The sequence below is a fragment of the Zosterops lateralis genome (genome assembly GCF_965231275.1).
Source record: "Zosterops lateralis genome assembly, chromosome: 17".
Taxonomy (NCBI): domain Eukaryota; kingdom Metazoa; phylum Chordata; class Aves; order Passeriformes; family Zosteropidae; genus Zosterops; species Zosterops lateralis.
In genome coordinates this window covers 625937-650474 of record NC_139777.1, presented here as the reverse complement: position 1 = coordinate 650474, position 24538 = coordinate 625937, and the positions used below count along the sequence as shown (strand labels likewise).

Genomic DNA, 24538 nt, shown 5'->3' with positions numbered 1-24538 from the left:
GATTTCACTGACCACACAGTCCCCTGCCAGCAGATTTCCTCTGAGGTAAAACCCTCCTGCAGCTCAGCTGAGGGCAGCTTTACCAGCCTGAGCAGGCCCTGAGCTGCAGGAAAGGCTCCTGGGGCTCACACTCCTGTCCTCAGCCCACCCCAGGCAAAGCAAACAGCCTGGCCCTGCACCACCAGCTGCTCTTTGGGGGTTTTTTGGGATTTCCTCCCCAGATGTGAGGCTGCAAAGAACAGAAATGCACCGATCTGTCCAACTAACCCATGGGAGGGACCAACAGGGGCCGAGACCTTTGTGGCACTGCACTGCCGTGGGAGGACCTTCGCCCTGCGTGCTCCACCCTGTCGGGCCGTCCTGCAGAGGCTGGGTTACCTAAAAGCTAAAAAACAACAACAGAGAACAGGCTGGTCAGTTCCACGCGTGGCTGCATTGTGGTCACAACAGCAGGACAGTCATCAGCTCAATCACGTTTGGAAGCACAAGCTCTAAAGGCAACTAAACTTAGTTTTTAACTCAAAGGTTAGCTGAAAGGTGAGCACTGCTGCCTGGCAAACCTGCAAAAGAAAACAAAAATAATGGTTCCTTGATTTATGGCGGAGTTTTGTAACCAGCAGTCGCGCACCAGAACAAAAAAAGAAATAAATAAAAAAAAATAGAAAACAAAATAATAATTTCTGAAATATTCTTTTGCCTTTGTCGTTGCTGCTAAGGTGGTGTTTGTGTGTCCTGGAGAGCTGCAGGGGCAGCCTGAGCTGTGCAGGGGGGGAGGCCCTGCCAGGCACCCCTGGCTGGGTGTGCACAGGACAGTCCTTGTGGCACCCCTGGCTGTGTGTGCTGATCCCAGCAGGACAGTCCTTGTGGCCCTGGGCACGGGCTCTGGAGTGGCCTTGGCTGTGTGTGTGCACATCCCTCCTGGGCTCAGGACAGTCCTCGTGGCCTTGGCTGTGTGTGCAGATCCCAGCAGGGCAGCAGGTCAATCCTCATGGCCTGGCTGCAGGTGCAGAACCCTCCTGGGCAGCAGAACAGTCCTGGTGGCACCCCTGGCTGTGTGTGCAGATCCTTCCTGTGAGGCAGGACAGCCCTTGTGGCCCTGGGCAGGGGCTCTGGAGTGGCCTTGGCTGTGTGCGCAGATCCTTCCAGTGAGACAGGACAGCAGGACAGTCCTTGTGGCCCTGGCTGTGTGTGCAGATCCTTCCTGTGAGGCAGGACAGCGCTCATGGCACCCCTGGCTGTGTGTGCACATCCCTCCAGTGCACAGGACAGTCCTGGTGGCCCTGGGCAGGGGCTCTGGGCTGGCTCTGGCCGGCAGGGGTCGTGCAGGATGCAGCAGAGGTGCAGCAGAGGTGCAGACACTCCATGCAGGCACAGCTGGCTCTGCTCCCTGCACAGGAGCTCTGCAGTCCTTGTCCCAGTCACTGATGGCAGCACAGCCCGGGCACCTCTCCTGCTGCTGGCAGGAACCCCTGGGATCCTCTCGGGCGGGCTGGGAGGCTGGAGAGCAGCAGTGAGCCCTGCTGTGCTGTAGAAGGCATCAGGATGGAGTCTGAGCTCTGGGATGGTGCAGACAGAGAGTAAAGAACCAGCTCTGGGCTCTGGGGGTGAATCCCTCCCACCTGGAGGCTCCTCTGGACATTACCAGGCAGAATTCAAACAGGGAAGGTCAAAGGTGGTGCAGAGATCCCTGGAGCAGGTGGGATGGGCTGGCCTCCCTCTGGAGGCAGCTGTGCTGTATCCCCTGCAGAGATGCAGCCTGCAACTCCAAAGGCAACAAGAGATGGTCTGGAAAGGGCAGCAGGGGAGTGAGAGCGCAGAGAAAAGGCAGGAAATGAGGATGATGGGGCTGTGACTCCAGAGATCTGGGTCACTGTCACACTGGGGGAGAGTCTTGGCTCTTGCCTTGAGATGTTCCAGGGTAAAGAGCAAATCCTGAAAATTCTGGGAATGAGATGAATAAAAACAACACGACGAAATGAGTTTCTTGACAATAATGAAAAATAAAAAAAATTTAAAAAGATGAAATATTTCTCCAGCTAAAAATGCAGCCTTTTTTTTTTTTTTAAAGCAACATTCAGATGGGCAAAATAATAATAATAATTAAAAAAAGCAATCTTTTGGAAAAATTGTAGTTCAGCTAACCCTTAATTAAAATTTAGATTCAGTTGTCCTTTAACAGAAGCAGCCATCATTATAATTCGTTCTGGAGGGGGGGGGGGGGAAATCATTGCAAAGCAAATTAATCTGATTTCAGCATGACACAAAAGAGGACCATAAACGAAAACGCAGAGTGAGAAACAAATAGGGAGTAAAAAAAAAAAAAAAGAGGGGAGAAAATGCAGCAGATGGGCCCAAAGGATGGACTTTAAAAATCAATTTAGGGGAAAAAATGGAAAAATAATAATAATAATAAAGAATAAAATCTAAAGAGAATGGAGAGAACGGGGTGACTGGGCAAGCAGGCGGTAGAAGGAGATAATTCACACACCGGAGAGTCTTGGGCGTCCCTGGGGGGTGGTTTGTGCCCGGAGCCGCCGCGGCCCCCCGGCCCCGCTCCGGGACAGAACCGCCGTGCCCGGGCCCCCCGCGGGGCCTCCGCTTTTCTCCCGGGGCCGGGCCTGCCCGGATCCCCCCCGGGCTGCCCCGGGCCCGGCACATCCCCGAAATCCTCCTCGATGCTGCTCTGGCGGGTCAGCGCCCTGCGGCGGGCGGGGGGCGGCCTCCCCCGGCACGGGCGGGGATGGGGGGCCCGGGGGCTCTGCTGGGGCTGCTGCTCGTCACTCAGCCGGGGCTGTCCCCGGGGGCTCTGCCGGGGCTGGTCCTCGTTTACCCGGGGCTGTCTGACCCCCAACCGGGGCTGTTCTTCATCGCTCAACGGGGGCTGGCTGAGCCCGAACCGGGGATGCTCCTCATCGCTCAGCCGGGGCTGTCCGACCCCAAACCGGGGCTGTCCGACCCCAAACTGGGGCTGTCCGACCCCAGAGCGGGGCTGTCCGACCCCAGAGCGGGGCTGTCCGACCCCAAACCGGGGCTGTTCTCCATCACTGACCCGCGGGGGTCTGACCCTGTGCCGGGGCTCCTCTTCCTCACTGCTCCACCTGTGTCTGACCCCGAACTGCTGCTCCTCCTCCTCGCTGCTCCACCTGTGTCTGACCCCAAACCGGGGTTCTTCTTCCTCCCCGCTCCAGCTGTGCCTGACCCCAAACCGGGGCTCCTGTTCCTCACTGCCCCATCTGTGCCGGGCCCTGTGCCGGGGCTGGGGTTCCTCTCTGCCCCGGGGGGCTCTGCAGCTGTGCCGTGACTCCTCCTCTCCATCACTGCCCCAGCTGTGCCTGACCCCAAACCGGGGCTCCTCCTCCTCCTCGCCGCTCCAGCTGTGCCGGGCTCTGCCCCGGGGGGCTCTGGAGCGCTCCCAGGGCTCCTGTTCCTCCTCCTCGCTGCCGCAGCTGTGTCTGACCCCAAACTGCTGTTCCTCCTCCTCGCTGCCGCAGTCCAGGCCGCTGTCGGGGCTGCGGGCGGGGGGCTGTGTGCGCGTCCATCCCCGCCCATGGGGGGCTGTTCCGTGCCCGCCTGGGGCTGTCCTGTGCCCGCCCAGGGTTGTTCTCTGCCTGTCCGGGGCTGTTCCGTGCCGCTGCAGCCTCTGCCCTCCCGGGACTGTCCTGTGCCCGCCCGGGGCTGTCCTGTGCCCGCCCGGGGCTGTCCTGTCCCTGCCCGGGGCTGTCCTGTCCTTGCCCAGGGCTGCTCTGTCCCTGCCCGGGGCTGTTCTCTGCCGCTGCAGCCTCCACTGGCCCCCGCGGGCCGGGCAGCCCATCCTGGGGCTCTTTCTACAGGCCGTACCCAACCCCTGCTTGTAGAGCCCCTCAGGGTGTTCCCCGTCCTCTTCGGCCACCTCGGGGATACTGAAAAGCCTTTTGCTGTGCTGGGGAAAGCCAGGCTGATCCCAAAAAGGGCCTTCAGTGCTCTGATTGTGCTCCTTAAGGTTATGTGATGTTTAAAACACCAGGTGGGTTGGTGGGAGGGGGGCAAAGAGTGCGTGACACAAAATAAAACGGGAGGGAAAAGGGAGAAAAGAAAAAAATAAAGACAGAATTAGTTTTAGAGCAATGGCAAACGTAAGGCGTGCAGCTTGTACAGTGAAAAGGATGTCATGCTCTGGATGAGGGTCTGGGAGAAATAAAGACATGGTTAAGAGGTTGCTGGGTGCCAGGTCCAGGGTGGGAGGTCAGTACAGGGGGCTGGGGGATGCTCCCCACAAGAATAAACTCCTGCATTTGACCCAGAGCAGTGAGAGCCACACACAGGTCCAGCAGGGTGACTGGGGGTGGCATTAAACTCCTTCCTTGGCCAAACTGCCACCTGGTTTTCTTTGTGACCACAACCCACACCTGAGGAAGGCAGCTCTGCCCCGGCAGGTTTCCTTGCTTTGCACCTCCTAAAGCTTCTTTTATAAACAGTAAATAAATATCTTCAGTCTCCTGGCAATTCCACCGCCATCACTAAAGGAGTTCTGGTTTCCTTTCTATAAAATCCTAAAAAACCTGCACCGTTTTTAAATCTTGGCCTCCAGGGGAAGCCCCCAGGGGCTCGGGCTGCTCTCTGAGGTCTCTGCACTGCCATCAAATCCCTCATCATGATCCTGTACCTGCCTCACAAAGCCAGGTCTGAGTCAGCCTGTGAGCAGAAGTTAAAGCCTCTCTCTGTGCCAGGAGCAGGTAAAGACTCCCCCAGCCTGGGCTAAAGAGGCATTCTGGACACACCAGATGCATTTTGCAATTCTCCTGTCCCATTTCCACTAAACACATCTCGGTCTGACACAGAACCTGAGAGCTGTCCAGGCAGAGGGAGGGGAGCACAGGAGAGCAGGAGGCTCTGCCTGCCGGGATTTATTGATCCTGCAGCCCAGGGATCATCTCCCCTGGTGCCCAATGCCCAGACCAGGGCACCTCTGGGCTCAACAGCGCCCAGAAATACCAACAGCTCATCCTGAGACTGCAGCAGCACCGCCCTGAGCGCCCTGAACCAGCTCTGCTCTGGGCACTGACCCCTCTTGGGCAGAGAGAACTTCCCAAGTTATTTTAGACTCTTTCACCTCTTTTCCTCTGGTTTTAAAACGTGTGTAACACCCGTGAAACTTGAGCTAAAGCACCGCAGAAGTGGAAAAAAGATCAATCAGAAAGCACGAACCATCCCAGTTTTGACAGACTACTGCAAACCTTGGCAGGTCAAAAATTATTTCCTGCCACCAGTTTAGGTTCTGGAACTTTCTCAATATCAACACTGTTAATGCTGATTTAAATCCAAGAATAAATACACCTTCTGATGGGCAAAGAACAAGAAGAGTCTGGGGATTATTCTTTTTTTGCCAGGGGAAGGGGATAGAAGGAGCATGGAGAAGGATTTTGCTTTTCCACCTTTATGTTGGTGCAGCAATAGAAACACTGATAATTTCTGTTTCTGAAAAAGTACCTGCCTCATTGCAGACACTATAAAATAAATAAAAGGACTGAATTTACAGCAGTGAAAGCAGCCATAAGAATGGCCAGAATTCTTGTGTGCACGAGAAAATACACTGATTTTAGTTAAACTCCAATCTACTGGAATAAAAGTTCATCTGCGGGTTTGAGCTTCCTAAGGAAACACAGTTTGTGCAATTCCTACACACGTAAAGAGGCAAACACAATTCACATGGACAAATATAATATAGCAAATATCTATTCAGTGTTGGGTGTGTTTAGTGCTCTGCATGGGCTTTAGTTGTTATACTGAAATTGTCTGTCATGATGAATATTCCTGTATTACAGCAATGTTTCTGGAATGTATTTCCTGCTCTGGAATATATTTCCTTTCTCTCTCTCTCTCTGCTCTAATGCCCAGAGCACAGGGAGTTGTGATAAAGCACTGACCAAACAAACCTGAAATAATTCCCTTTCTCCCAGGAACACGTCAGCCTGTGGAAGGGATGGGACTGGCACTGGACACACACATCACCCTCACAGGAAAAACTTAATTGTTTTACAAGTTTTTACAAATCCCCTTGCTCAGAAACAACTCATTTTGGGGGGTAACACATGCACAGAGACAAGGGGGAGATCCCCAGATGCAGAACAGAAATTGCAACTGCAGCAATCAATACACACAGGAAAACAGCCAGGTAATTAAAGTTTACCTATTGAATAAAAAAAAAAAAAAAAAAAAAAGGTAATAAATGCCCTAAAGCAGCCCAGGTCTATTTCTGTGTCCCAGGGGGCTCCTGCCCTGCAGGGTCTCTCAGGGTCTGTTAAAGGCTCCAGGGCAGCCCCAGGTGTATCCCTGTGTCCCAGAGGGGGTTTTGCTGCCCCGCAGGGTCCCTCAAAGGCCCGGGGGCAGCCCCAGGTCTGTCTGTTTGTCCCAGAGGGGGTTTTGCTGCCCCGCAGGGTCTCTCAGAGGCTCCAGGCCAGCCCCAGGTGTGTGAGCGTCCCCTCCCTCACCTTGAGCGCTCCGTGCGAGGTGATGCTGAGGCGGCGCCGCCCGCCCTCCTCCAGCTGCATCTCCGAGTAGAGCTCCTCCTCATCCTCCTCCAGGATGTCCGACAGGTCCGAGCCGCGGCTGCTCTCCGTCTGGTACTCCTCCCCGAGGCAGAAGTGAGCCTGGGGGGCAGAGACCTTTAGTGCGGGTATGGGCGATAACCCTGGGTACCCCCAGCGCTCCCGGGTGGGAGGGGGCTCTGGGACCCCCGGGAGGGACAGAACCGGGCCCTGCTCCAGGGGAGGGCAGGGACAGGGGAAATCCAGCCTGGCATTTCCTCTAAGGGCAGATAACAATAATCTGAGAGTTCCCATCTGAAGCTGGTTTGGGAATGAGAAGCTCCTTTAACACAACAATCTATTCTGTCATTTGTTCTAAGTGCAGCTGACAATAATCTGAGAGTTCCCATGTGAAGCTGTTTTGGGAATGAGAAGCTCCTTTAACACAACAATCCATAATCTATTCTGCCATTTCCTATAATTGCAGATAACAATAATCTGTGAGTTCCCATGTGAAGTTGTTTTGAAAAGGAAAACTTCCTTTAACACAACAATCTATTCTGAAGGTGAAAGATAAATACACCTGGAATAACAAGGGATTTGTCCCGTGAGAATCAGTAAAGAAAATACGTGAACAATCCAAGGATAGATTTGATAAACATGTAAAACACCTAAATACACCTGTAATGACAAGGGATTTGTCCCATGAGAATCAGTAAATAAAATATGTAAACAGCCCCAGAATAGAGAGATTTGATAAACATGTAAAACACCCTTTACTAGCCAACAGAATAATTAACAATTATTAAATTAATTAAAAACAGAATTATTAAAAAAACAATTATTAACAATAAACCAATTAGAAGTTGCCCGTGAGGTTTGTAAAAACTGTATAAAAGACATCATGGGGCCATAATAAAGAGCCTTCTGGACTTTTATGGTGTCACTCTTTGTGTTGTGACCGTCCCAACAAAATTTTGTTTTGCCCATTTGTGATTGTAATCCAAGAAATCCAATCTCAATCCCAGGTGATACAAAAGAGGATTTCTCCATCCACAGCACCAGATCTTAGTTTTAGTCTGGACTAAACTCCCCTGATTAAAGGGGACCTTCATGCACCAATGGACACGCTGACCAAACTGTAAAAGCCTTGGGATAATTCACGTATCATCTGTTCTCCACAGCTGTTTGTTACATCACGTTATCATTCAGAAGTGATCAGCATTTAATTCTTGCAGGGTGTCACCACCACTGCAGGCCCTCAACGCAGGAACTCAGGTCTTTGGCTGAAGTTTCTTTAATTATGCCAAGACATAAGAAAACATCTCTTCTCTAGAGTCATCATCTCTAGAATCTGCATCTCTTCTCTAGAATTTACATCTCTCTCGAAACTAATGCAATAAATCATTTAGTGTTTTTTGTGGGGTTTTTTCGTGGGTGGTTGTTTTTTTTTTTGTTTTTGTTTTTTTTTTTTTGTTTTTGTTTTTTTTTCACTGGGATCAGACCAGTTTTCGCAGCTGTGTAAAATTCTTGTGGCAACTCCCATTCCATTCCTGGAGCCAGTCCTGTCCCTGGTTTGTTTCCTGTCCTTGGTGTACCAGGCTGTGCCTTTATGGCACACAGGGATCCACAGCAGGAGCTCACACTCAGTGACACCTCACACAGAAAAGGCCCAGAACCCAAAGGGGACAGTCCAGGCACATTTTCCACCCTCATTTGTTCAGTTTGCAGAGCCTGGGGGGAGGATGCCCAGGAGATCCCTGTGCCCAGCCCAGTCCCCAGCCCCAGGAGCATCCCCAGGCTCAGCCCCAGAGGTGGCCTGGCCAGAGCTCCCTGTAGGAATTTTTGAATTAGGTTTGAACTACCCATCCTGGGCCCCACACCAAGGCCAGCTGTGCAGCCTGTGGGGCAGTTAGAAATCAGATGTTGAGGTGTTAATGGGAGACAGTGGATTTTCTAGAGGTTAATAGGTACAGTCATTAGTGTGAACCCTTTGGCCACCTTAAGGAACAAATAAAACAATGTTTGTTTGTATTTATCCTGTGCTGTGCCAATGAGAAGTAACTACAATTGTAAACTATACAGAAGTGTATACAACCGCCATTTTAGACAAAATAAAGGGAGAACGTGGCATTGATCACAGTGATTGGATCTGCCTTTGCTCCCCTCCAGCTTCCCAATTATTTTAAAGGTCCTCTCCCTTTATCTCCTGGACAAAACCCTCCCTGAGCACCTGGAACAAGCCCAGGGCCAGGCACTCACCTGCTTCCCGAGCTCTGAGCCCTTGAGGAAATCATCGACAGAGGCTCCCCTTCTCTTCACCCTCGGGGAGTCGTAGCCATCCTCCTCCTCATCGGAGTAGGGGCCAGCGCTGCCCCTGTCGCTGAAGATGCTCCTCCTCTCCATCTGACAGAGCAACAGAGCAGGGGGGTCAGCACAGGCCCCCTGACCCCCGGGGGCTTTGCCAGGTCACTTAAATCATGGCACAAATGGCACAGGTGAACACACACAGCATGAATGTACTCACGGTGTACAGCACTGTCGGCTTCCCCTGGATGGAACCTCTGAGGAGTTTTTCAAGAAGGTTTTTTGGTTTTTTTTGCCTGTTTTAATGCCCTCACTCCTCAACAATCACCTGATTCTCTGCCAGCTCCCCTCCCTGTGGCACTCAGCAAATCCTCAGCGCTGTGCAGTCAGAGGCTGCCAGCAGACACTCCTCACCCTTGGCAGAGGAACTGGATGATAAAGGGATGATAAAGCCACCACAGCAGTTCTGACCTCAATACAGAAAAAGCCCCAGAATGAGGCTGTGGGCTCTTGCTCTGCCCTGAGGAGCTCCCTGGCCTCAGCAATCCCTGCTGGCTCTGGTGACAATGATCCTCAGGCTGGCCCAGGGCAGGGGCAGGGACAGCTCCTCCTGCAGCACTCACCATCAGTGAGGAATTTACACCACAGGGGACTGAACATGGCAAACGTCCCTGGCAGAATTGGATTTAATTTGGAATTAATTCATCTATAAACTTCTGTCCAGATTCCCAAATAAAACATTTCAAGCATCACTTAAACTAATGTAACCAAACATGGTTCAGAGCACAAGTGATGTCAGCAATTTTCCAAACCAGGAAAAGTATTTCTGTTCTCTTTCCCTGTATCTTGGGGAACTTAAATCAACTTTCACCTCATCGGGACAAAGGAACCAATGGCTTTTTCTTCCTCTATTACATTTCAGTCTTCTTTCTTTGTAAACAAAAGCAAGATATATCCAGATGCATAATGCATACATAAGTATTTATCAGATCTCACTGATCCAGAATTATTCAGGTTCTCAAATGCTGCCCCAATGTACCCACTGTATCAAATGCATCCCAAAACAGGAACAGTGAAGAAGTTGGGGCTGTTGAGACACGTGTGAACTGTCAGAATTAATGGAGTTATTTTGGAAACACAATGGGAGACTAAAAACTGGACATAACTGATGATTGCCAGATGAAGGGCCAATAAAACACATGAAATAAGGTGACACCTCAGCTTGCAAGAAGCAACAGACAGTTGTGAGCAGCTTGTGATGAGAAAGTAACTGCCCAGGGCACTGGGAGTATTTAAACTTTGCAGATTTGTGTGGAAAACCCAGAGCAGGTTGTCAGGATGAATCCACATCAGCTGTACTGACCCCAGAGCCCCAAATGTGGGATTTACATTAATGGGAAAGATGTGTCAGTGCAGCAGCCCTGGCCCATGGGGGTGCCCACAGCAGGGGTGTCCCTGGGCAGTGACACTGCTGGCAGCTCCAGGAGGGGCTGGAATGAGGAGCAGAAGTGTGAAAATGCAGCACTGAGAACACAAACATATAAAACTCCCAGTGGATCCATGGCAGGGACACAGCTGGGCTTTATGAGCCCAGAACTCCAGCACACTGCTCCTCAAGCTCTGGATCCTCAGGGGTCAGGAATGCCTGCTCCTTACAGCACAGGATGGAAAACCTCTGATGGGAAGAGTCACAGTGAACAAACCAGCCCAGGAAAACCTTTAGGAATAAATTTCCTTTACCCTGTTGCTCTCGGCCACTCTCTGTGCAGCTTCTCTGGCCATGGCTTTTGCGACGGTGTTGGGGACGGGAGTGCCTTGGGGCTGGGGCAGGATCCTGTTGGGGGATGGAGACCTCCTGCCCTGGAGAGGCCCGTGGAAGGTGGGGGGCTCCAGCATGTGCCCGTGCACGGGGGACACCGAACGAGTCTGCTCCCACGACTCATCCCTTTTTAAATGTGGCCCTAAATGTTCTTCTTTGGTTTCTGGGGCTCCGGCACTTGCTAATGGCTTAGATTTGGGAGCAGTTCTGGGGTGAGGGGTTGGAGGCACCAGGAGGTCGGGTGGAATGGCAGCAGCAGCAGAGTCCACGGAGTCGCCCTGGGCCGAGAGCGTGCGGACCGTCACCTCCCGGGCCTCCAGCCCGCGCAGCCTGGGCAGCTCCAGCGCCGTGCTCTCTGCTGCTGGGAACATCACCTCTGCCACCTGGGGACACAGACAGGCCACTGTGAGCGTGGGACAGCTGCTGGGAGCTGCTCTCCTCAGCCCCGCCGAGGTACAGCCCTGGGGATCTGCTCAGAGGGAGCTGCTGCCAGCGCAGGGTGGGCTGTGAGCACCAGGGCTGTGACCCAGGACTGTGAGCACCAGGGTTGTGAGCTCCATGGCTGTGACCCGAGGGCTGTGAGCTCCAGGGCTGTGAACACCAGGGCTGTGACCCCAGGGTTGTGAGCACCAGGGCTCCTCCACAGCCTCACACTAGGACTATGAGCCCCAGGGCTGTGAGCTCCATGGCTGTGACCCCAGGGCTATGAGCACCAGGGCTGTGAGCACCAGGGCCGTGAGCACCAGGGCTCTGCAGACCCTCACACCAAAGCTCTGCACACCCTCAGCCCAGCTGCCTGTCACCCTCTGGCCAGAATGGCTCCTACAGAGGGAGCAAGGAATGCCCAGACACCAGGACAGGCTCCACTGGCAGCTGTTCCACCTTTCCTGCCAGCTGAAATCCCCCAGCACTGATGAGTGTGGAGGGCACTCACCCGCTGCCCTTTGGCATAGACACCGTAGCCTGTGACATGGCTACAGGAGATGACACTGCCACAGGAGGGAGGTGACAGTGGCACAGGAGGTCACTCACCCGCTGCCCTTTGGCATAGACACCGTAGCCTGTGACGCTGGCACCGTGCGATGTCCCCGTGGCTGACAGAGCTGGTGGCTTCCAGCACACCTGGATGGTCCCTGGCGTGGGCCCTGCCCGCACAGCAACGTCCTGAGGTGGGGCTGGAGGACCTGGGAGAGAGACACTGGTCACTCCTGAGCTCAGAGCAGTGTGGGCTGCAGGCTGAGAGGTGAGCATGTCCCAGCAGCTGTTAAAGGACAATATTGCAGTGTGGGCTGCAGGATGAGAGGTGAGCATGTCCCAGCAGCTGTTAAAGGACAATATTGCAGTGTGGGCTGCAGGCTGAGAGGTGAACATGCCCCAGCAGCTGGTTAAAGGACAATATTGCAGTGTGGGCTGCAGGATGAGGGGTGAACATGTCCCAGCAGCTGTTAAAGGACAAGGGTCTCACAGGCTTTTCTCTGCACTGAACCCAAACCACCCAGGAAGCTCTTGAGGCATTTACAGAACGTTACTGTAGCAGCAAACCAAATGCCTCCTTAATTAAAAGGCCTTACCCTGCTATAAATAGCTCTGCTTCGGCCAGAAAGCCAAAGTAAAAATATCACAGAGATTATTAGTTCATAAATTTTTCAGGCATCCTGCTGTGTTGCTTTAACCACCAAACCCTGAGCAGAGTCTGCTGCTAAAGCGTGTCAGAACCAGGGCTCAGCTGCAGCCCTGAGAACAGAACCCTCTGCAGAACAGAGCACAGACCCTGGTGCTGAGATTGCCTCTCCCAGTGAACTGAACACAACCAATTCCTGTTCACCCACCAGCAAGGCACAGCCACTGGAACTGTGCAGGGTGAACGTGCAAACATCACACCAGGCCAGTGGCAAACTGCCAGTGCATCTCACTGGTTTGCTGCCACTGAATTCCATCCTCCAGGGGACATGGAAATAAAACCGTGTCCGTGTTCAGGGCAGTGCAGGCACAACAGGGAGTTTTTGCTGACACCATCCCTGTGTCTATAAAGTGTTTTTACCTTGCAAGTTGAGAGTATGCAAATTGAGCTAATACTATTCTTGGCCAAGAGAGGTGTTGGTTCAGGATTGAATTCCAGCTTTCCTGATCATGGTGTTTCATTGACAGCCAGCATTCCCAATCCAGCAGGGCTGCCCAGCTCACAGGAGAGAATGCCTCTGACCTAACCCAGCGTCCTGCCAGTGACAATGACATTAATCTGCTCCTGCAGGAGAAGTCACCTTCCCTTCATTCTCCCAGAACTCAACAATCCCCAGGGTGTGTGCCCTGACCTTCACAGGCTGTGGCAGAGAAAGGTTTAATAAACTGCACTGCCTGAGGCTCAGAATGGTTTCTATTTCCTCCCAGCACTGAGTGGGAAATTATTCCTGATGATCTTCAATGGTCTCGGTCATCAACATAAATGTTTGGTTTGGAATTCTGCTACACTTTGCTCCTCATGTTTTTGAGGTTTTTTTACACAAATTAGCTCCAAAACCCACAGCAGCCCCAGTGGCCTTGATCCTATATTTGTTTCTATTTTTAGATCTGAGTGCCCAAGAGAGAAACACTTCTGTTTTTATTGAAGCAATTCCATTGCTTTGATGAATTGAGATGAGTTCAATTGCACGACACACCACGATGGTGACTCCCATCACTGACTCCAAATCCATCCTTTTCCTTTGTTCCAGTGACTCTGAAATCAGGCATCAGCCCCTGGGCACTTCAACAGCTGCTGTTTTGTTTTCTCAAAACAGCGCAACAGTGAAAAGCTGGCTGGTTTCTGTAGGAGTGTTCCCAGTGAAGGGAAGCAGTGGGGAAGGTTCTGGGATCTCTGGCTCTAAAAGCTGAGCCTTCCCTACCCTTCAGCTCCTGAGCAGAGCAGCTCTGCAGGGCTCAGCAGACTCCACAGCTGGAGGGAGATACAGCATGTCCCTGGAAAGAGCCTGCCTTGGAAAAACCCTCACTCAAAAGGCCTTTCCTAAATAGCAGGGTTGATCCTAAATAGCAGGGTTGAAATAAATTCAATCCAGCACCCAGGCAGTGCCTCCTGAGCCCCCCAGGACCCCCAGGTGTGCAATGCCCTCCTTCCAGCACATCCCTGTCTCCTGTGCCATGCAGTGATTCCACACCACAGAGCAATGTGTGAGCTGGGGACATGTCACTGAAACAGGGACATTTCAGCTGGGGATGTCACTGAAACAGGACTGGCACCAGAACAGGGGCTCAGCAGCTCCACTCCCTGCTCAGAGCACTGCTGCCCTCCCTGTCTCCTCTCATTAACCCCCCCAGGCCAAGGAGGAGAGCAGAACAATTCCTGCCCCTCTGCTGGAGCCAAACCCCAACAGGGAGTGAGAAAACCCCAACAGGGAGTGAGCAAACCCCAGCAGGGAGTGAGCAAACCCCAGCTCAGAGCACCCTGCTGGCCTTTCCCTTGCCAGGGGCCACTTGTGCCTGAGTGTCCCTTCAGAGGCACCAGGGACCTGAAAGTCTGGGTATTTCAGGGGTCTCCTACCTGGCCATGGTTGGATGACCTTGGGTAGGTGAAGCTATGAGGAAAGATACTCAGATTTTTTCAGGTGCTGCCACACACCCTCAACGTGACAAGATTATCCTTAAAATTCACAACATTATTTCTGCTCTAGTTTTCAACACTAATTCAATGTCCTTGGATAATGGCAAATGGCTGACAACACTTACCAATGGAAATAAAACCATGGTAAAAGCCAGGTGGGAAAAAAACCCTCAGACCTTCCAAAACACAACCAATCTGTTCACTTCACAAATTAAAATTGCACTACAAAGTCCATCACAGCTTCACAACCAAAATGCACTTACATCCCCTAAAATGCTGTGGAGGTTAGAGTATTTTATCTAATATTTTCAGAGAAACTCAACTGAAGGGTTTTGAGGCAGGGATGAAAACACCAAACCTGCTGGCAACGTAGAAAACTCCACAAAGGCTTCCTTCTTCTCTCGTTGTTCCAAGGGGAGCTGCCAGGGCATCTGGTGGGGCTTGGCCATGACCTTCACCTTGTAGGCCATATTGGGCTTCAAATTAAAAAAATGGTACTTGTAGCTAGCAGCCTTGACGATGTCAAACTCCTCCTCGTTCAGGAAGATGACATGACTGTAATTACTGTTCGTGGGGAGCCAGGAGAGCTCAGCAGAGATCTGGGTGATGTTGTCCACTCGGAGGTTGGAGGGGGCCACGATGACGTCCTTGCCCACCAGCAAGGTGCACTGCAGCTCGTCGGAGTTGCCCTTGCTGGTGATGCTCTGGATGGAGATCCTGTAGGTGCAGGCGGAGATGTTGAGCTTCTCAATCAGGGCTTTGGTCCTGCTGCCCAGGGCCACGTTCATCCTGACCTCCTTGTCCACCAGCACGTTGTAGCTGCTGACGGTGCCCCAGCCGGGCGGCACCACCGGGGGCTCCCAGCCCACAATGACACTTTTGGCGAGTTGTTTGATGAGGGTGATTTTCCTGGGGTAAGGCACAATGTCTTCTCCGATCTCGTCGATGTTCACGTCCAGGGTCCCCGCGCCGTTGGTGACCACGCCGGGGCCCGCGTGGCTCGGGGGGCTGATCTCCAGCAGGTCCCCCTCCAAGGGGGGCCCCGAGCGGTTGAGGAAGTTCTGGTCCTGCTCGCTGCTCAGGGTGCCCGATAGCCGCGCCTCGTTGTCTTGGACAAAATCCACAAAGTTGGAAGGGACGAGTCCTCTCTGTCCGTCCAGGAGCTCTCCTGGGGAGAAAGAGCAGTGCCATGAAAACCCCTGGAGGAGAAGAGCAGTGCCATGAAAACCCCTGGAGGAGAAGGAGCAGTGCCATGAAAATCTCTGAAGGACAAAGACCAGTGCCATGAAAATCCCTGGAGGAATAATGCCACTAAAACCCCTGGACGAGAAAGAGCAGTGCCATGAAAACTCCTGGAGGAGAAGGAGTAATGCCATGAAAACCTCTGGAGGAGAAGAGCAGTGCTATGAAAACTCCTGGAAGAGAAAGAGCAGTGCCACTAAAACCCCCGGAAGAGAAGGAGCAGTGCCATGAAAACCTCTGGAGGAATAATGCCACTAAAACCCCTGGAGGAGAAGGAGCAGTACCATGAAAACCCCTGGAGGAGAAGAGCAATTGTCACAACAGGACACCAAATAAAGATGCCTGACCCCAGTCAGGAGGCAGGAGGAATCAGAAGGTTTATTTACAATCCATTCAGCCCTTTTATAACACGCTAGGCTAAGGGCAGTTATTGGTCCATAGGGCTGACACCTCTCCCATTGGCTCAGGAACAGAAATAGCAAACAACTCCTGTTGTCGTGGGAAAGGAATATTGTTTACACAAGGTGGTTTTGGGAAAAACTGTTGAAAAGTTTCCCTTGGGAAGAGCTCAGCAGTTCTCAGGCATAGAAGATATGGAGTCCACAAGCAATGCCATGAAAACCCCTGAAGGAGAAGAGCAGTGCCATTAAAAGCCCTAAAAGAGAACACCTCTCCCATGGCAGTGCCTCGAGAGTGGACAAAGATAAGGGGCAAGGGACAGTGAAAATGCATAAACACCACCCCTGGTTTTTGGGGACATAAAGGCTTATTAAGGGAAATACCAGAACTGCCACTAAGCCTTTTTGTCAACTCAAATCTCGCCCGTAGGAAAAGCTGACACTATAAAATATCTTATAATTAGCTCTGCCTGCCTGCAAGGAGCGGCTTTGCTGATGCAGAAACTCTTTTAATTAACACCACGGTGATAAAGCTAATTTTAGCAACTGGTTTAGGAGCAGACGAAGGAGAGAATGACAGACGAACCTCTCTCAGTCTGCATGAATTAGCATGAATTCAGGGATGAAACAAGAGATACCTTCATAGAAGCCATCCTCGTCCATGTCCCCGTAGACATAAAGGTACTTTCCTGCCGTGAGAGGGAGCTCCGCCTCCGGGTTTTCATTTGGTCCATCGAAGGGGTTGTAGCTGCGGGAGGAAAGGCAGATGATGCTCAGGAGAGGGGCCGCAGCTCCACGGAGGGAAATTTCCCCAGGCAGGGGCTTCGAGACCTTCTGAGACACATTCTGAGCGGGCTTGGGGCAGTCTGTGCCCATGAGATCCCCCTCTAACCCCAAACCCACATCCCAAACCCACATCCTTTCCTGCAGGATTTACTGAGACACACTCTGAGTGGGCCCAGGTCACTTTGTGCCCCTGAGGTCCCCTCTACCCCCAAACCCTCGTCCTTTCCTGCAGGATTTACCCAGACACATTCTGAGTGGGCTCGGGTCAGTCTGTGCCCATGAGGTCCCTCTAATCCTAAACCCACATCCTAAACCCTCATCCTTTCCTGCAGGATTTACTCACACACACTCTGAGCAGGCTCAGGGCAGTTTTCCCTGTGAGGTTCCCGTAAACCCACATCCTTTTCTGCAGGATTTACTCACACACATTCTGAGTGGGCTCACATCAGTTTGTGCCCCTGAGATCCCCCTCTAACCCCAAACCCTCCTCCTTTCCTGCAGGATCTACTCAGACATTCCTCACTCAGCGCTGTTGAAAAGCACTGGCCAAAATTCTCTTTGTTCTTTAGAGGGGATTAAAGCAAACCCAGTTGTGGGGGGTCTTTTCCAAGTCGCTGCATTCAATTTTATGTTGCTTTGACACAAGTTCATTAAACTTCTACAGCGGCAGGTTAAAGAAGACAAAAACAGTGAGAGAAGCTACTGAGAGATATCAAGTACTGACTAAGTCCTTAAATCTATATCCATCCTGAAAGGAACTGTTAGTCACTGAAATTTTTATCATGACAGTAAATGTCTGAAAAACACCTGAAATTTTAACGTGCAAAGCACTGATGGACTTAAAATCTTTTCTTGCTTGAAAAAGTAATTGATAAGAGCAGACTGAGAGCTCCTGTCTGGGGCAGGGGCACCCATTTAATCTGATTTAGACCCTGCAGGACAGGAGTGCAGGGGGTGGGAGAGGCAGGCCCTGCCCAGCTCCCCCTGACACCTCAGGGCACAGCTCTGCAGGCAGAGCAAACAGGGCCTGCTCTCCACAGCAGGAATTCCAGTCATAACTCAGTGCAGGAGTGAAGTGGAGCCAAAGCTGATGTTGGATATCACGGCTGTGAGTTACATCTGTGATGGGATGGGTGCTTTACCTATAACGGGCAATGCAAAGGTGGACTTTCCCAGAATATCTCTGCTTTGAGGTATTGGAATTCTGATCATTATCCATCTGTAGAGGAGGGGGAGAAAAAAGATAATGTGATTACAAAAATAAAGAAGAATGAACAGTTTTCCTGGCAGGTGATATAAATCAGTGAACACATAATATCAAGGAAGAAAAATTAAATTCTAACATGGAAAACAACTTTTATTTTACTTAGAAGGGCAGATTGCAGTGACTGAGTACTTAAAATAAATGCTGAGTTTAGAACTGGTGCAGGTGTCAACCTCCAAACACCTGGAGGCCATGAATATCACACAAAATATTGCCAACCCAATCCAATCCAACCCAACCCAACCCAGTCCAATCCAATCAAACCCAACCCAACCCAATCCAACCCAACCCAAACCAAACCAATCCAAATAAACCAAATCCAACCCAATCCAATTCAATCAAAAGCAATCCAATCCAACCCAACCCAACCCAACCCAATGCAACCCAACCCAAAACAAACCAATCCAAATAAACCAAATCCAACCCAATCCAATCCAATCAAATCCAATCCAATCCAACCCAACCCAACCCAACCCAACAGAATCCAACCCAATCCAACCCAATCCAACTCAACCAACCCCAACCAATCCAACCCAACCCAACCCAATCCAACCCAATCCAACCCAAACCAGTCCAAACCAACCCCAACCAATCCAACCCAACCCAACCCAACCCAATCCAACCCAACCCAACCCAACCCAATCCAACCCAAACCAGTCCAAACCAACCCACAGCATCAGAATCTGTTGAATTCCACCCTTTCCACTAACTGAAGGAAATAACATTTTCTCCCGAATTTAACATCACATTTAATTCAATCCCACAAAGCCGCACGTTTTGTTCTATTACAAATCTGGCCCACAAAACCTGGAGATTTAATTGTGGTGTTGAATCAACACGGGCTCTGCCTGTTTCAGTTCTGCACAAGGTCTCCCACTGGCAAAACAGTAATTTCAGCTCTGCTTTGAGCTGGTGGAGGTTTTAAAGTGAGGGGTGAACTTCCCTCCACTTATTGTCCTGCTTGCTGTGAGCCATTTCAGAAAAAATGACCAACATTTTGCCTGGGCTTGGGAGAACTTTAATTAAGGTAGAAATGCTGGGTTAACAGTGGGATCAAATAAAATAAATTATCCAAAAACTGAGTGAAATTGTACAATCCAGACAGGATGAACACTGAACTGCAGCTTCCAGGTCTAAACTGGTCCCTGCCAGAAACACACCAGGAAAATTCCCAGTGAAGTCTCTTTTATTCTGAATTAACTCCTGAGGGGTGGTTTAGCCCAGTCACTGCTCTGCCAGCCCCAGCACCAGGAACTCCCAGGCAGCTCCCAGGGATTCCCCCAGTGCAGCCCTGGGGGATCCAGGAAAACCTGCCAGGATTATCCCCCTGACGCCTTTCCAGGGGCACCTCATGGAGCACACAGCCAGGAATGGTTATTTTAGAATATTCAGAATGGTTATTCTAGAAAGCTTTTTAATGGGAACAACCAGGGCAGTTGCAAATATATATATATATAATTTTATTTTATTTTATTTTATTTTATTTTATTTTATTTTATTTTTTGCATTATTTAATTTTTATTTTTTATTTATTTATATTTATTTAATTATTTATTATTTTATTTTATTTTATTTTATTTTTTGCAGAGTATCACTGATCTATTTATTTATTTATTTATTTCAGACTTCCCAGCATTATGTTCCATTTTTCAGATTTTACTCACACCCCCCCTCCCTTGGGTCTGGGTATCTCTAAAAAGAAACTGAGTTTAATTTCTGTGAGCTTGCATAATGTAAGAGTGTATCACGTAATTACACTCTAGAAGGCACAAAACGTTCAGTTCTGCAAAAGAGGGCTTGACATTCTCAGTGAGAGATAACTCAAAAATAATAGAAAAGGGGAATTAAATTTGACGTGTGCTTCTTCTGTTCCCGGCTGTTAGTTCTGCTTCCCTAAGTCTCCTTGCTGAGCTGCTTTTTCTGGGGCCTCTTCAAAAAGCAGTGAATGTTTCCACTTTTCAGTAATGCTGCTACACAAATGTACACAAATATTTCCTGTGGATAATCCTCAGATGTGCCCATGGAATTCCCACTGTACAAGAATCCAATATTTTGTTGAACATCCTCAGGCTTGTGATCCATTTAGAAACATTTTGATTCCATTGACTCCCACAATTTCAGTGTCAATGAATATAGCACAGACAGAAAATATGAACACAGTTGCAACTTATTTGTTCCTGTAAAGATCAGCAAAGGGATTTTCTGAAATGAGGGGTAAAGATCATTTCCTCATGGCTACCTGCCCATATAAACCAGGGTATTTAATAGAAAATAACACCCTTCTACAGAGCATCAAACATTTGTTCTATGCAGGTTTTATATTTAATTTTTGTCCTAAATATGAAAAATCAACTTGTTGTGGCACCTTTGAAAAGCTCTTGTGAGCTTCCCATTGGATTTCCACTGGAATTCCACTGAAAAGCAGGAAAGCTTCCTAAGAAAAGAGGAGCAGAACCCTTCAGAAGTGTGACTGAATACAGAATGTAGAGCTGAATGACTCTAGTGACAACACCCTGCAATCTCACTTCCATGTTCCAGGCTCAGAATCCTTTAGGGGAAGCTGGGGGGGCTGTGGGCAGGTGGCTGCAGCAGGGGGAGATTCACACACCATAAAATCCAGGCAGAGAACCAGCCCTGCAATGTGAATCCTTTTCCTGTCACACTTCCCTGGGCACTGCAGGAATTCCTGTTCCTTCTGCCCAGGCTGTGCCAAACCTCACCTTTAGGGGGATGGAACAAAGCCCTGCTAAACCCTAACCCCAATCCTAACCCTAACCCTAATCCTAACCCAAACCTGCCCCAGCCCTGCCCCAGAGCAGAAATGCAGCACTGGAGTGTTCTGTGTGCATCACTGGGATCTTCAGAGGAGCTCCAGTTCCTCTCATACCTGATTTCTGTCCCGTGTAACTGGGACACCCACTGCAGCTCCTTTGAAAACATCACTTAAATCCCCACTGATCACGTTCCCAAGCTGCCTCAGGAAATGAGAACATTCTCATCTTGACTTTTTAAAAGCAGGTGGATCAACCTGCATCAGCCTGGTGGGGCAGAGAAGCCTCAGCCCTGAATCACTTATTCAGCAAAAAACTCCAAAAGGACTCACGTCTGAATCAAATCTGCATCTTGGGGTGCCAGATCTTGACTTGGACAGGAATGTGGGTTTGACAGACAGCTGTTCTGGTTTGTCTCCAGAGACCTGAAGGGGTCGGATGAACTCTGAAATCACACAGCGACTTCCAGAAGGGCTTTCATGACCTGGAGCCAAGAGAACACACACAGCAGGGTCAGGAGAGGCTCTCAGCAGGAGCACTGACAGTGCACAGCAGAGGGGGAGTCTCCTCTCCTGTTAACAGTCACTCAGGAGGGAGACAGAACACCCTGTGGTGGGCAGAGTGCAGACACCCTGCCAACTCCCAGACTTTGGGAAATTGCTGAAGTCAACAACACATAACGAGACATAAGGCAGAAAGTGAAGGCATTTTAGCTGAAAGAACTCAAAGGGAAGGTTTCCCCCAGTGAAAAGAGCCCCCCCTCTGTTCTGAGCCCCTTTCTGAGCCTGGGGGAGTTGTGTGACACTCTGTGTGACACCCCCAGCACCCAGAGCTGCTGATGGAACCTTTATTCCTTTGGGGGGCTTTGACACACTCTGGAAATCAGAATCAAGTCGTGCATTTCTCTTCTAAAAAAGAGGCTGAAGTGCTGATGATCCACTTGGCAGGGTGTTCCCTTTGCAATGAAGTTGTCTGGCTTTTGGCAGGCAGGAAGTGCCAGGGGCACCTGCTCCATATTTCCCAGGAGTTCCTCCCTGACACAGGCACCAAACCACATTAATGACCCCAGGGCCATCCCTCCAGCTCCTGAAACAGGGAAACCAAGACTGTGCAAAAGGAAAAACCTCCAGAAATCCTTTTGGAATATTGTTACTGTGCTTTTTAAAAACAGTCTGGAAGAAAAGACAGATGATGCTGCACACTGAGTAACCTCCCCAGGGGCTGAACACTGTTATCTCCCCCTGACCCAGGTGAAAACCAGAGGTGAGCCAAGTAAAAATAACAACATCATTGAGGCTGCAAGAGAGACTAATAAATGTGAGTAAAACCACTTGTACATTTTACCTTTTACTGTTGGTTTATTCCCCAAAGCAGGTGGAACTGTGAGCTGAGCTGGATTTTACCTGCAGCAGCAGCTCCAGCAGAGCACAGTGAGCTGCTGGCGCTCCCAGATGTGCAGGGTTCTGCCTCTCACTAACACAACGAGCCTGGACTCTGATTTCTCAGCCCCTGAACGTGTGTGGGGTCAGCATTTCCTCTCCCTTTCTCCCAGAATGGACAGAAATGTTTTGCTGCTTTGAATTCCAAGGTTCCCGATCCACGTCACCAGAATTATCGGAGGAACCCCTTTGTTCACACTGCAGAGGAGAAGAAGCTCCAGGAACACCATCAGAGGGTTTTTCTGGTGTGCTCATTAGCCCAACGTGATTAATTTTCTATGCACCACTGTAATTTACAGCAGGCCAGCTCCAGCACATTGACAGCAGGGAAATACACAACTCACCACACAAAAGATTAATTACAGCCAGCCCCACTTAGAGCAATCCCCAGGCTGGAAAAGGGCACATTCTTTATTCTTGGAACCTATCTCACATCTCTGACAGAAAAGTCCTCCCTGCTCAGGAACTTGAGCCAATTTAGCTCCTTCTGTTTGCTGTTAATGTGTTTGCCATCTCAGCCTGCCAGGCTATAAATAATTGGGCCAACTGTGATTATTCATTCAGAGGGAGCCTCTGGTTGGTCTCAGACCTCCTGCATTCTCCAGGATTTGTTTTTAAATTGCTGCTACCAGGTACAAAACGTGGAGGAAGGTTCTGGGATGCTTTGCATCCATACAGGACAATAACCAGCACAGGAACACTCGGGATCAGGAACTCCAGGAATATCAAGATGCTGCAAGATATGGGTTTGTCAATTTTGGAAAATGAGGTAAAAAATCGAAATTGAAATAAAATTCATCTCGAGTCCTTAACACACAGGAGACACGGATGTGTCAATTTTGGAAAATAAAATACATAAAATTTACCCTTAACACACAGCAGAGAAAGGTGTGTGGTGGCTGTGACTGCAGGAAAGGCCTGGGCACACAAAAAATTACATTTCTGCTCTGAAGAACCTGCTCTACTCCACCATCATGACTGAGAAAGGGTTCAATAATTAGTGCTGATGATAAAAACACCACAGACACCTCCCTGCCCAGCACTGAACATCCAACAGCAAGAGCATGAACTGGGGAGAGCAGGTTTTTGTGCCAGAAATATTCCCCATCAAACAGCTGCAGCACTGGGCTCCTGTGTGCTCTGCAGAGGAGCCTTTTGGAAAGGTGATGAGGCAAATATTCCTTGTAAATTCACAGCTGGGTTGACAAATAAACACAAGCATCACCAAGTAATGCCTTTGGAAAACAAAAATAATCCCCAAACCAAAGGGATTCAGAAGAGTGCAGGAAGCACATTCCTCCTGATGTGACTCCTGATCATTTCTGCAGAGGAGCTGCTGGAATCTCCTGCTCCTGCTCTGCTCCTGCAGCCTCTGAGCACAGACAAAAATGCTGCATCCAAAAACTGGCCTGAGTTTGCCTCCAAAAAAGAGAAACTGATTAAACCTGGATCCCTCCTTCATCCCAGGCAATTACACTGAGGGCCCTGGGCTTGAGCAGCAACAATGAAAAGGAATCAGAGCTGCAGACTGGTTTTTTTTAAAGCTTGTTAACTGAGAACATACAAAAAAGAAAACAAACAAGCAAAAAAAAGAACCCCAGTAAAACACCTTTGCTTTTGTATTTTTCCCTCTGGAGAAAAATAACAGAGTTAAAAATAAAATATACAAGAGGTCAGCTCATAAGAACACACAGCAGCATCTAGAAATGTCTTTTTTTTTCCCTTAAAATACGAGAGAAGAGCCTTGTAAAGCCACAGGGGTTTTGGCCATGAAGCCTTTTTAAATCCAGATAGGCTTAAAATGGCCTTTATTTTCCTATGACTGGCAAATATTTGTTAAGGAAGCCTGAAGAACACCTTATCAAGGAAAAAGGAAGAGCACCAGATCTAATTTAAGTGTTTCAGGAGAATTCAATCTGCCCATGCTTGCACTACAATTAGACTCTGCATTTTATTTATTGCAATTGCTGATTCCATATGGACCACCTAAATTATCTGGAGAGACCATTTAAAGGAGCCTCTTAACTGATGAATAATAAATCTTAAGGCTTCTATATCTGATTGTGACATTATTGGACGTTTAAAGTGAACTTTTCATGCTCTAATCCATCCTGGCTGGGTTTATTTCATTTCCTGATCCATTCAAACATCACCAATTAAGGCAAAGCAGCTGGTCATAAACTGATCTCATTTCCATCATTTGCTTTGCCTTGAGAGCCGTCCCTGTGTTCCCTCTCGTGTTCTTCCCTCCTCACACATAATAAAAATAATTCCACTTCTGGTCTGCAGAACCTGCTGTACTCCCCATCACTGTGGGGCAGGGGCTGATTTCAATAATCAGAATTCCTGCTCAGACATGACTTTGCTGTTTGCATTCACACTGAGGATCAGCGTTGTCCAGGCAGTTCTGATGT

The 24538-nt window shown here is 49.8% G+C and overlaps 1 protein-coding gene across 3 annotated transcripts in view; it reads right to left on the bottom strand.

The window, feature by feature from the left end:
* Positions 1-24538, bottom strand: part of RIMBP2 (RIMS binding protein 2) — a 269166-nt gene that overhangs the window by 226911 nt on the left and 17717 nt on the right. For all 3 annotated transcript variants that reach the window (XR_014591298.1, XM_083873971.1, XM_083873972.1), the window contains 9 exons: positions 21018-21169; positions 17793-17869; positions 16503-16612; positions 14583-15392; positions 11662-11813; positions 10551-11012; positions 8766-8909; positions 6468-6626; positions 268-385 (listed from right to left, as the gene is read on the bottom strand). Coding sequence is in view for 2 of the 3 variants with exons in the window: in XM_083873971.1 (XP_083730097.1) it covers positions 268-385; positions 6468-6626; positions 8766-8909; positions 10551-11012; positions 11662-11813; positions 14583-15392; positions 16503-16612; positions 17793-17869; positions 21018-21169 (2184 nt within the window). In the remaining variant the exon portion in view is untranslated. The remainder of the gene's footprint in view (positions 1-267; positions 386-6467; positions 6627-8765; positions 8910-10550; positions 11013-11661; positions 11814-14582; positions 15393-16502; positions 16613-17792; positions 17870-21017; positions 21170-24538) is intronic.